The following is a 13423-nucleotide window of genomic DNA, read 5'->3' on the forward strand; positions in this document are numbered from 1 at the left end:
CAAAAACAGCTTTGCAGTGGGCAGGAACCGTGTGGATAAAATTCTTTGTGTGAATGTAATTTTTTTTATGGGGAGGGAGAAGCCAAATTTCTTGGATGAGAGTCAGGCCAGGCCCTGCTCTGAGCTGTCCTGGCCAGCAGATCCACTGGTGCTGCTCAGCATATGGATGGGAATGATTCAGGCTGGATGAATTCCCTGGATTTTGGCCAGAGGCTTTTAAAGGAGCCAAGGCCATGCAGGGTGGGATGGCAGCAGGGAGAAACCTGCTCCCATTCCCAGGGAAAAGGCTCCAGTGACGGGTTCTGGGGTGTTGGGAAGGGGCCACAGCATCTCCTGGGATGCTCCTGAGGGTGATCCCTGCACCCAGCACAGCAGACATTTCCCATTTTCCCTCTTTTTCCTGACCGTGGCACCAGTGTGCAGAGTCCAGTTCTCCCAGCTGCTCCTGGGGCTTTGCTGGAGCCATTCCCTGCTTATTTGGAGAGCTGGCTCCTTCCTGCTGTGACTTCTCATTTAATAACTGAACCTGAGCACTGCTGGCCTGCTTTGGGGCATTGTTTTACAGGGTTTGGGTGGGTTTTTCTCATTTTAAGGCTTATTTTTGAGCCATCTGTCAGTCCAAGTGATCCTCCACCCAGATATAAGCCAGCTGATTGCCCTGCTTTCCCAAACTGTTCTGCTGATAACATTTCAGACTGCCCTGGTCCCGTCCTCCAGAGGCTGGAGCAGGCAGCACTTGATCTAATCCTGCTTGGCATTTATGTCACTGGAAATGAAATTGCATTTTGCTGAATGAAACTGAGAAATGGGAAAGTAATACTGCAAATATGTTCTGCCACGTGGGATCTCCTGCCAGGGAAGCTTCTGAGGGAAGTTGATTATCCCAGAGAGCAAACTCTGCTCTGTCCGTGGCTCTTCTTGCGGGACAGGGAGATGTGGCATCCAGGGATTCTTCTGCAGAGAAAACACTCCCAGCCTGGAGACAGAGAGCCCTGGGATGGGTTGGGTTGGGAAAAACCTTAAAGCTCATCCAGTGCCACCCCCAGGGTCACCTTCCACCATCCCAGGCTGCTCCAAGCCCTGTCCAGGACATTCCCAGCTTCTCTGGGAATCTGCCAGAGCCTCACAGGGAACAATTCCTTCCCAATATCCCAACCTGAACTGGAGGGACTGGCCCAAAAATCTTGGGGGGTGCCTGAATTTGGAATCTGGTCACTGAACTCTGCTGGGTTTGGGGTTTTGGTGCTTCCTCCACCCCACAATGTCCCTTTGGCAGCTCCAGGAAGGAGCAGAGTTTTGCATCTGGGAATGGAATCGTTAACCATGGAGCAGAGAGTTAAAAGGAACTTTGCAGAGCATTAGGAGATCAAGCAGGTCAATTGAAAGGAGGAAAAATTACCATCAGTTATCTTCAATTAAATTGTTATCGCTCCACATGAAGGATCCCATTTAGAGGGAGGCATAAAACCTGAGAGTGGAGGTGACTGAGGGAATAAATTCTCCACTTTTCATTCCAAACCCAGAGAGGGAACATCCATCAGCAGGCACAAGGAGGAGATCTTTTTTTCCTTCTGTTTCCAGCCTACTTTGAAGCAGAGCCCATTTGGAAATCTCTCAGTGACACTTTTTTTTTTTTTTTTCAGTGGAAAGCACAAACTCCTTAAAGCCATGACTTTTAGGAGAGCCTTTAATAACAGAGAACCCCTTCTTGAGTAGGGCTTGTGCTTCTGAGAGGTTGTGGTTGTGTCTGGCTGTTAAATTTGGGGCAGTGGCACCCCAAAATAGCAAAATATCTCCGTTTCTAAGGCTGGGATATCCTGGTTCAAGTCCCTGATCCCTTTCCAAGGCCAGAGAGCAGAAATAACTTTGAACTGTGCTCATGAGCCTGGGAAAACACCACCCAAACCCTTTTTTTTAGGCAGTTTTATCACACAAAGGAAGGCAATTCCTGTGGTCTAGATGGACTAAACCAGTTTGAAGTTGATTTTCAGACATGAAGAGTCCAATCTTGTAGTAAATAAGCTTCGTCCAAATGGTTTACACAGGAGATATTTTCAGATGCAGGAGTTGAAAAGCCACTTGTGTTATTCCTGGGGTTGATTTTGATTTTTTTTAAAGGCAGGGAAAGCAGAGGAGGAAGCAGCCAGGTCTGCAATTGCTTGGGGGGTTCTGCTTGTTTGCTTTGCTGGCTTGTTTACTTACCTCAGAAATATCAGAATTGCTCAGTTTGATCTTTGACAAGCAAAGAAGGAGAGAAAAATAAAGGTCAAAACGGAGCCTTCATCTTCTCTGGGGTGTCACTTACATCCCCTGACAGCTCTGCTTCCTCTGCCTCCTGGAACTCCCTGGAAAAGGAGATTTTAGCCCGGGCTGCTCCAGAGGCAGGGGAATGACACAGCTGGAAATAAAACCCAGCAGAGTGAGCAGAGCAGGGCAGCCTGTCCCTGCTGCGTGTAACTGAGCACTGGGAGCTGTCACACATCCCTCCTCCCCCCTTTCTTCTCCTGGGGGATGCTCAGATTCCTCCCTGTCAGGGTGGGGAAGCCTGGCACAGATTCCCAGAGAAGCTGTGGATCCCTGGAAGTGTCCCAGGCCAGGCTGGGGCCCCCTGGGATGGTTGGAAAGTGCCCCTAGATGGGACTGGATGCTCCATAAATTCCCTGAGTTCCTTCTCTGCATTCTCTGTGGGTTTTAATTCCCTGGCATGGGGCTGCAGACAGGTGAACTCTGTGGCAGTGGAAAACCTGGTAATTGGAGAATTATAATTGCCCAAAAATGAGGCGAGGGGAGGAAGCAGGAGTGCCCCGGAGCCAGGCAGGGATTGACAGATCATTATTGTGCCTGGTCAGAGCCTCTGTGGGCTGAATGCAACATCCAAAGCAGAAAAGCCAACATAAACAAGCGCTGCAAGTCCCATTGACAGCTTTAGGCTCGGGACTAAGAGAAAAAACAACCCAAGTGCAAAGGATGTTTATGAGACTCAATGTTCTGGGTTTGTTTACTGCTCCTCGGGGCTCTGCCACTCTCAGATCTCCCAGCTCAGGAAAAGTTGGGCTGCTTTGGAGGGGGATTTCTGAAGGAAAACAACATTTTTAACTCTGGAAACTTCCCTGGTCATTCAGCAGGGAGGAGGTGGTGTGGAAGAGACCTTTTCTCCTCTGTGAGGGATGCAGGTGTGATTATTTCTGGGTTTCAGAGCAGAAAGGTGTTCAGTTGTCCTGCTGAGACCGAGCCTAAATTATGTAAAATAGCAGCTGGTGGATGCAGCAATCAAAGGAGATGAGGGAGAAGGTGGGCGAGAGGAAAAGGAGGCACAAAGAGATCCCAGTCCTTGGAGAACTGCAGGAATTCAGGTGCACAAAGACAATCTGAGGCTGCAAATTCCACCCTTCATTGTCTGCTTGGAGGAGCCATCGATAATTGGACCGTGATGGGTTTCTCTTTTTTCTCTTTTATTGCATTCCGTGGTTCCTGGAAGGCTCTGGGGTCCTTGCTAAAACCACAAGTGGCAGATTCTCAGCTCCCGAGGTTTTCAGACCAAAATTATTTAGGAAAGGATTTTTTTTTTGGGTCTGTTTATCTGAACTTGGAATGAACTGTTTGAGGTTTGTCCCTAATAAAAGCATAGTTTGGAATCGCTGGAATATTCAGCAGCATAAAAATGGCCTTGAAAATGGGCAGAGAGGGGGTGTGTTTTGCCTGCAGTCAGGGCTTGCTTTTATTTAAACTCAAGGATGCTGAAACCTCCCAAACTGATCCCACACAGTTCCTGCCCTTCCCTTGGATAGAGGGAAATTTAACCCTGCAGCTCAAGGATGATTTAAATCTGAAATTGTAAACTTTAGACGGAAATCTGAACTTTTTTGAGCATTCCCTGGGATCTGCCAGTGGGACTTGGGGTTAAACCATTCTGTGCTGGTTTTTGGTGACAGTTTCGAGCACGACCATTCCCATTCCAGCCTGGGGGATCCTCATGCCAGCATTGCCCATCTTCTCCCACATTCTGGGGATTCCTGAGCATTCTGGATCCTCCTGCAATTCCACATGGTCACCTTTTGGCCCTGGAATCCTGGACTGATGTAAAGGTCAATAATTGCATCAGCAGAAGATGTGGAGATCCCCAGAGCTGCTGAGGGGTCGTGCTCACCCTCTTTGTGTTTGGAAAAGGAATTTTTTCCTGGTGCAGCTTGGAGCCCAATGGAGGGCAGGTATTTACCCTGCCAGAATTGTTGAGGCTTCGAAAAAAATTGGCAAAAAGCAAAAATCTCCACTTTAGACCAACTCTCCTGGAAGTGCCTCATTTTGCTGCCAAGCTTTGTTACACATCCCAACCCGAGCTGCATCTCATGACAGAACCACTGCTGGAGCCAGAAGTCTGAAGTTTCCAGCTCTGAGCAGGTCACAACGAGACATTGCAGCAATTTGAAAGTGTTGTTGCAATATCGTTTTCTCCCAGCCAGAAAGCTGGACGAAAATAATCCTCGCCATGAAAAGCTTTGGTTTCAGCAAATCAACGATTTGTTTCACCCGGAGAAAAAGACTCCTGGAAAAATTCCTGCTCTGGGACTGCCTTTAATTCGGACAAAATCAACAGTGGCTCCTAGTGGCTGACTGCGGGGGAATGGCCAAATCCATCTTGAGTGTCCCTTCCTTGACCCTCCTCGTGGATCCGTGCTCGTCAGCGAGCGGGAAATTTGCGCTGCGAGCAATAAACCATTTCAGAAGGCATAAAAATATCCCCGTTTCCCCGGCTCCCGTTGGTGTCAGGGGAAGATAATTACACTGGAAGGCTGGAGCAGTGGATGTTTGGCTCATCTGCTCCTCAGCATCCTCTCCAACAATCCCCAAGCTCCCAGCAGCGCTTGGCCGCCGTTCAGGGCCATCCGTCCTTGTCGGTGCCCGGCGGGTCCTGCCCGGTGTCCCGGCAGGATCCCGCTCCAACATCCCTGCTCACAGCTGGCCCTGTCATCACATTAGCGCTGCCTGCCTCCAAACAGCATCCCAGAAGGATAATGAAGATCCCTGAGGTGAGGTTTTGCAGTGTCAGCCGTCTGTCAACCTTTCCCAGGCGTCCTGCCGCGCTCCAGTCTGCTGGATCAGCTCCTGGGCGCAGCTGCTGACGTTCCAGGCCACCTCCTTGTCCTCTCCTGTCCCCGTCCCTCGTGGCCTCTCTCCCCTCCCTGACAGATCGCTGCAGATTTTCTCCCACACTTCAATAGGAGGCAAAAGCCACGGAGCTGGAGACAAAGCAAAAAAGGGGCACAAATCGTCAAAGGGAATTGGGAAATGAATTCAGGATTGGCTCAGTGCTCCACAGGAGGATCTTGGGTTTGCCTAAGGGAACTTGGGATTTTAGAGGGTTACAATGTCCAGATTCCTTTTATTTGCCTTATGGTGTTTAGGTTGTTCAGCTTTTCATACTCTGACTTTTTTGGTGATGACTCTGAGATTGTCTTATCATGATGCACTTGAAGATCTTTGAGGTCTTTTCCAACCTTAGCCATTCTGTGCTTCTATATCCACATCATTCCAGGATTGGGGATTTGAAGCGACCACCAGAAAGCCCAATTTTCATGATAAAATTGTGACTCTTGGCAGCAGCAAGGGGGATTTGGAGAACCCCACACTACATTTGCCTTCAGTGCATGAGGCTGCTGCTCCGTGGGAGAGGATGAGGTTCTGGGAATGGCAGTGGGCAGGTTTTCCATGTTTCCCAGGAAAAAGTGCTGGGGAACAGCAGGGAAAACAGAACGACCCCAGCAAGCTGTCAGGAATGGTGGTGGCTTCCTCTCCCAGATAATCAGCAACAGGATGAGAGGAAATGATGAGGCCTCAAGCTGTGCCAGGGGAGGTTCAGGTTGGACATCAGGAGGAATTTTTTCATGGAAAGGGTGGTCAGGCATTGGAACTGCCCCAGCCTGGTCAGGAACTGGAACTGGAGGTGGCACTCAGTGCTCTGGACTGGGGACAAGGTGGGGATCAGGCCCATCCTGGACTGGATGGTCCTGGAGGTCTCTTCCCACCTCAGAGATCCTGGGATTCTGTGTGATTCCTTGCTGACAGTTGCCATTCATTTCCCAGCCTCAGCCTGCCACCCACACCCTGCTCCAGCAGCTGTGCCTGCAGGGACCCCAGACCTTAATGAGTTCTTTTGCTCCTTGTCAAGAATTCCCTCTCCAGCTCTGCCTGGGGGGACCCTGAACGTGCCAGGTCCTGACAGAGAGCTCGGGGACGCTGCCAGCACCTGTGGCTTGGAGCAGGACAGCCTGGGAGCCTGCAGGGCTGTTTTGGGATCAGTCTCTGTGGAGAGCTGGTCAAATTCCATCCCAGAGCAGCCCTGAGCCTCTGATGAGGTTGAGGGTTTTTTTGCCTCTCCCCAGGTGTGAGTTGGAAACTGGGTGGAAATACTAATTTTGTGTAGTGGCTTTGATTTGATAATTTTATATTTTTAAAATTTGGATTTAATTTTTAATTTTTTCATTCCAAACCATGACACCTGGTAGTTTTGGCAAGGAATAGGATGGATGAGCTCTGCCTGATGTGAGGGAACCGGGCCCTGCAAATTTCCCAGTCCTTCCCTTCCTGGTATCCCATAGCGATCCGAGTTTATGGATTAGAACCTGGAGCTCTGAGTGCTCTTCCCCTGGATAAATGGTTGAGCAGCAGACAGACGATTGCAGGGAGTAATTTAGCAGTGAATGATGGCTCATTAGCAGCCCACGGGCTGGAGGGGATGTGTGGGCTCTTCCCAAATCCCAGTTAACTCTTTCACCCTCTCCTTCCACTGCCAGGGGTTGGATTTGCTGAGTGTGGATGTGTTACAGAACCTCCAGTAGTGCAACAGCATCCCCCAAACCTGCCGATTTTTACCCCCCTAACGAGGGATGGGGAATAAAGGAAATTATTATCAGTCCAGGAGATGAGTCAGATATGAAAATCACACTTTTTCCCAGACAATGTTATTACTCTGAGGAAAAGGAAATGAAAAAGACTCATTTTGTCTCACAAAGGAGCCGGCCTGGAACTCGAAATTCTCATTGCAGAGCCAGGTGCTGTTGGAAGGAGCAGCTCCAGGGAGGGAGCAGATCAATCCCACCTTTTCCCATAGTTTAGGGAGCCTGGGTGCTGGGCAGGCTTTGCTGCACTTCCCAGGAAAGGAGTGGAATGTCTGGAAGCCCGAGGGAATGTGGTGCTGGGATAGAAGAGGGGCATGGAAAAATCTTGGGTTTCTGCTCCATTAAAGTCTTGTGCACCCAGAGAAACTCAGAGATCCTGAATGCACTCCTGGCACTCAGGGCCACACTGCTGGCACTTAAAATCTGCTGGGTTCAGGAAACACAATTTGGGGGTTTGGGGGGCAATTTCCAAAGGGAGTTAAGTGCCTAAAAAAACATAAAACTATTGATCCCACTGACTTCAGGTGTATTTTTTTTCTAATGCTCTTAGGAGCATTAGAAAAATGCTTTGTTTTAATGAATAGGGCTGATATTCCTATATCACATACAGGAATATCCTATATTCCTACATAGCAGCACCCATAAAGTTCTGCTGGAGTCAGTGCAGTAAAAGCAGAGTGATCCATGTGAATCCAGGCAGATTCCAGCCTGGATAATTCTAGCTTGGAACAGTGAGTGATCCATGTGAATCCAGGCAGATTCCAGCCTGGATAATTCTAGCTTGGAACAGTGAACAAACCCTCTCCTTTGCTTAGCTTGAATTATTTTGCGTTGGGCACAATTGTTCTCCAGCTGCTCCAGAGCTGGGCTGGGATCCTGTGATCCCAGTAAAACTCACAGGGAACTCCAGAAGGTTCATCTGCTGTTCCCTCAGACATTTCTTTTCCCTCCGTGGCTTTCCAGAAGGAGCACAAATCCCAGCAGGAGGAACATTTCCCATTTTCTCTGACCATTTTGCTTTTCTGCCCACAGCCAGATGAGCTGACCAATGCCCTGGAGATCAGCAACATCGTCTTCACCAGCATGTTTGCCCTGGAGATGCTCCTGAAGCTCCTGGCCTTTGGCATCTTTGGCTACATCAAGAACCCCTACAACATCTTTGATGGGATCATCGTGGTCATCAGGTTCTTCCCTCACTGTGGTTTTTCTGCTGGGGAGTGGGGTGGGGATCAGGGATGGCAAGGGAAATTCAGGATGGGTGTTAGGTAAAGGTTTTTTACTGAAAGAGTGGTTGGGCACTGGAACTGTCTGTCCAGGGAGGTGGTGGGGTCACCATCCCTGGATGTCTTTCAAAAAGGATTGGATTTGGCACTCAGTGCCATGGTTTGGTTGGTGAGGGGGTGTTAGGGCTGGGTTGGACTCCATGGTCTTCAAAGTCTCTTCCAACCTGGTGATTCTGTGATTCCATGTGTTAATCCAGGGTTGGGGTGTGCTGTAATTGTGCTGGACTTTTGGATTCCTGTCCTTAGGAGAGCTGTCCAAAGTAAATCAACCTGGCAGATGGAGAGGAAAATCTATTTATGCCACACATCTGGCACTGGGGTGGATTTTCCACTCAAGTGCAGCGTGGCTGGTCCTGGGAAAGGGGTCCTGGGAGTGTCCATACCCCAGCAGTGCCCTCCTCTCCCAGATGACCCCAGCTGGGCTGGAATTGGGCAAGCAGGAGGGGAAGGGAGGGCCCTGCTTTGCTGTGTTCCCCAGGAACACTGTCCCAGTGCTGGGATCCTTTCTGGTCACCCCTCAATCAGTAATTTGGGGCAAAGAATTCCAGGAACACAGAGATGTAAACCAGGAGAGTGCCCTTGGCACATCCCTCTGATCCAGACAAGGCTCAAGGTTCTGAACAAAGGTCATTCTGTGGTCTGATCAAACCAACCTCCCCAAAAATCCCCCTGGATGTTCTGAAGGAGGATAAATAACTCAAGAGACATAAGAACTATTGATCCTATTGACTTGAAGTGGGTTTTTGTTTCCTTAATTCCCTTAAGAGATGCTGGATTTTGTTTTAATGAATAGAGCTGTGCTGATACTCCTATATCATAGGAATGGATATTCCTGGGATAAAATTATGATCCACATTATTATTGTGGTGCAGACATGGAGAACCTCAGGCAAAAAAAGGGAATTAAGGAGGGAATTGACCCCAAAACCAGCTGTAAAGCAGATGAACCGTGCCACCAGAGGTGCGACCACGCCACTGGGAGTGAAGCTGCTTCCAGAAGCAGGAAAAGGGGAGATTCTTGGGGGGATCAGCTGCCAGGGAGCAGAACTGCTGGTGCTAGCAGTGTCCCCGTGTCCCCACAGTGTCTGGGAGATCATTGGGCAGTCGGACGGGGGCCTGTCCGTGCTCAGGACGTTCCGGCTGCTCCGCGTGCTGAAGCTCGTGCGCTTCATGCCCGCCCTGCGCCGCCAGCTCGTGGTGCTCATGAAGACCATGGACAACGTGGCCACCTTCTGCATGCTGCTCATGCTCTTCATCTTCATCTTCAGGTATTTCTTGGTGTTTCAGGTACTTCAGCTCTTCCTGAGGCGTTGTTCTACTTCAGGGATGGGGACACGCCGCTGGTGTGGGGGTGATGCCTTGGGAAGGCTGGGCTAGAACAGAGGATGGAAGAATTAAAGAATAGAACAGAGGCTGGACAGAGTTAAAGAATAAAGTAGGGATTTATTAAAAGGCCTCAATGGATCCACCTTGGGCCTGGCCAGGGCTACACCCAAGATGAACCAAAATGGTCCCAAAATGCACGACCGCTCACGGGGTCTCTCACTTTTATAAGTTCTGCTCCATTTGCATATTGGAGTTAATTGTCCAATTACAGCTTTAGGTTATGCAGTTCCACCCTGCTTATTTTTCTCTCCTCAGCCCACGTTGTTTGTGCTCTTGGGCCTGAGATTTGGATCATTTGTCCTTGATCCCCAGCTGGAGCAGGAATTGTTTTGTCTCCCTGCTCTGTGCAGAGAGCTCACCATCCCCTAATGTGAAGCCAGACCCACCCACTAAAGCAGCACAGAACCAGAAAAATAGAAAAGCCAAAACCTGAGGCATCAGGGGGGATGCTCACAGTGGGATATTCACCCTTTTCTGGTCTGTTTTTCATGGAATGCCATCATTCCAGAGGTGAATTAAGGACACAAACAGGCAATCACTGCCCCTCAGAGGCTCCTGAGCTGTGCCTGTCACTGACTGGACCATACCAGTGTTAGACTTGGGGTGGAAGTCGTGCAGACTCCAAGATTTCTGTCTGTTTGACCCTCTAATGCCCCTCAGAATCCTTTGATTGGAAACCAGAGAGCTGGCAGCATGGTTTGTCATTTTTCCAGACAAAGGAGAATCCTGGATTTTCCTTCAGTGCAGACAACTGGAATGAAATGTGAGGCAGGAGAACCAAATTGCGGGGTCAAAAAAAAACCACTGGGAGTGGAAAAGTGTCCGTAAAACCCCTGCAATCCTCCCTGCAACCACATTTCACCCAGGTGTTCCTTCCATCTGCCTCTTTCCCCACTGCAGCATCCTTGGCATGCATCTTTTTGGGTGCAAGTTCAGCCTGAAAACCGACACGGGAGACACGGTTCCAGACAGGAAGAATTTTGATTCCTTGCTTTGGGCCATTGTGACCGTGTTCCAGGTAAGCTCTGCATCCTTCAGGGATGTTTTAAGGGGGAACACGAAGAGTTTTTATTCCATGAAACTCTTCCAGGAGGTGTCAAATTTGGAGTGAAGAGTTATTAGGGTAGAGATGGGTTTAAAAGCCCTGATGGAGAAGAAATCTACTCCAAATCAGTGCTGTCCATATCTCTTGTAAGTAAAAGGAGGGCATCCACTCTTATTTTCCTTTTTGCTGCCCATCCTGCTCCTACTCTGCAGATCTCTGTCTCCTTCACTGCCTTTTGCAACCAATTCTGTGTGACTGGGAGTAACAGATCCTCTCCAAAATCAGAGCTGGAGGTGCTGGGGAAGCCTTGATATAAAAAGTTGTGTTTCCTCTGCAGCCTGGTTTGTGCCTGAAATTCCTGGCAGTTCCACAACAGAGGAATCATGGTTAATGCTGTTTCAAGGATATTTTAAATATAAAAATTAGACTTTTGTGTTTCAAAGCTCAGGCTTTAGAATCTGAGTGCAACAAGTGTAAATAAAGTCTCTAAAGGCAGAGTAGCATCACTCAAGGTGGAAACCAGGCCAGAGCCTTCCCTGTGGATATAAATGCTCACAAAGGAACAAGGACAATATCAGCCCCAGCCTCAGAGCTTCCCATTTTTCCCTTTCCAACACATGAATTGCTGCATTTCTCCTCCCAGTCCCTTGGGAAATGCAGCTGGCACGGAGCACAAAGGCTCAGTCCTGTGTCCCAGGAAGGTTATTGAGCAGCATGACTCAGTGCAGCACTCCTGTCCCCAAAGCCACCTTGGTTCAGGGGGTTTGAGGCCGTTTCCATTGCAAGAATTAATGTGGAACATCAGCCTGTCATCCATTTCTCTAAGATTTTTGAAACTGGAGAGTGAAAATCCCTGAGGAAGATCCCTCAGAGCAAAGCTTTGCAGTGATGGGGATTTTTTTTTTCTCAATGTTTTTACCTGAAGGAAACAACTTCCCTGAGGTTCTGGAGCCACCCAATGTCATTTATCTCATTAAATATCCTGTCCCTTACCCTTTCCTTCAGCTCCAGCTGCCTTCTAAAGAGCAGCCTGAAAGGAGACAAGATCTGAGGCCTCAGGTCTGTTATCTTCTGATGGTTATCAAAGGAGGCAACACCTCCAGGAAATAATGGGATTAGGACAGTGCATCCTTCACCTGGGGATATCTTGGATCTAAAGTGTCCTCTGTGGGCAGGCCAGTGCCTGCAGGGAGGGCAGGCTTGGCCAGCAGAGGTGCAAAGATCTAAATAAAGGCAAATTTCTACAACGTGATCCGACATCACGTGCAGAGAGCCGGACAAAGGCAATTCCTGCTGCCTCATCTCAGGAGAGCTGCCGGTGGAAAGGTCAGGAGGAGAGGGAGAATGGCAGGACTGAGTGCACAGAGGAGCTGAGGGTTCCCTTTCCCTGCAGATCCTCACGCAGGAGGACTGGAACGTGGTGCTCTACAACGGGATGGCCTCCACCTCCTCCTGGGCCGCCCTCTACTTCGTGGCCCTGATGACCTTTGGCAATTACGTGCTCTTCAACCTCCTGGTGGCCATCCTGGTGGAAGGATTCCAGGCAGAGGTGAGACCTCCAGGCTGAGGGAGGGGGAGAGACCTGACACACACGTGTGGGGATGATCCATGGCAGGGAAAACATCCACCCATGCAGGCAGCCCTACATTTCAATTTAAGGGCTGCAGATGATCTGTGTGAGCACCTGAAGCTCTTCTGGATCAATCTTTGCAGCTCTAAATTTGAATTTAAGCGGTTCCGATGAGCTGGGCTGAGCACCTGAAGCTCTTCTGGATCAATCTTTGCAGCCCTAAATTTAAATTTTAATTTAAGGGGTGCAGATGATCTGTGGTGAGCACCTGAAGCTCTTCTAGATCAATCTTTGCAGCCCTAAATTTTAATTTAAGGGGTGCAGAAGATCTGTGGTGGGCATGTGAAGCTCTTCTGAGTCAATCTTAAAGCCAAACTGGATGTGGACTGGGAATTGGGGGACCAGGACTCTGATCTCCTACACAGTCTGCTGTGTGATTTAGAAGAAATAATTTAGCATTAATTTTACTCACCAAATCTCCCATATACCCCATGGTTTGTGTTCCTGTGTGGTGGGACTCAGGCTTTCAATACATTCAAAAGTTTTACTGAAATCCAAACAGATTAAACCAGCTGGTTTCCCTTGATGAGGGCTGGTTACCTTGTCCTGCAGGGAGCTCAGGGCTCTAAGCAGGACTTTCCCCTCAGGAATCCGTGCTGTCCATGGCTCTATCCTGTGATTCCACATGTTCCAGCCCTGAGGACCAGGCAGGATGAGCCCTGTCCTTTCCTTGGGACTCTGTCCCTCTGGAATATTTAAAGCCAGGAGCTCAGCTGCTCAAAACCCATTCCCAGGTTCCTGACATTGAATTTTCAGATCTTTAGGACGATGCTTTGAGGTGGAAGGAAGTTTTCTCCTTTAGGGATCTTTGCAGGGAGCAGCTCCCGTTCCTCCCCTGCCCTGTGGGAGGTTGAAGCCGGTGCTGATGTGAAGCCAGAGCTCTCTGAGTGCCTGATTGCTCCTCCAGACAAGCTGTGGTTTCCCTGCCCAGCCCTAATGGCTCCTTTCAGAGCTGTTTCAGACCATGATTTAAATGTGTGCAAGCTCTGCTTTTCCCAGCCTGGATCATTCACCCCAAGGGCCAGCAACCACAGGCATGGCATTTGCAGGGCACATTTTGCTCTCCACTCCCATTTATTATCAATCCTGACATCAGGCCTGTGGGCTTGTCACTTGTCTCAGGGAGAGGCATTACACAAAACCCTTCTCAGCTGCCAGGGCTCCTCTCAAGCCTTGCACTGGGA

General features: G+C 49.3%; 1 protein-coding gene across 1 annotated transcript in view; it reads left to right on the forward strand.

Moving 5' to 3' along the window:
* CACNA1H (calcium voltage-gated channel subunit alpha1 H) overlaps window positions 1-13423 on the forward strand; it is a 108001-nt gene that overhangs the window by 51565 nt on the left and 43013 nt on the right. The window contains exons 9-12 of the mRNA XM_063171616.1: window positions 7929-8080; window positions 9261-9446; window positions 10465-10582; window positions 12003-12158. Coding sequence (XP_063027686.1) covers window positions 7929-8080; window positions 9261-9446; window positions 10465-10582; window positions 12003-12158 — 612 coding nt within the window. The remainder of the gene's footprint in view (window positions 1-7928; window positions 8081-9260; window positions 9447-10464; window positions 10583-12002; window positions 12159-13423) is intronic.

The sequence above is a fragment of the Melospiza melodia genome, chromosome 18 (assembly GCF_035770615.1).
Source record: "Melospiza melodia melodia isolate bMelMel2 chromosome 18, bMelMel2.pri, whole genome shotgun sequence".
Taxonomy (NCBI): Eukaryota; Metazoa; Chordata; class Aves; order Passeriformes; family Passerellidae; genus Melospiza; species Melospiza melodia.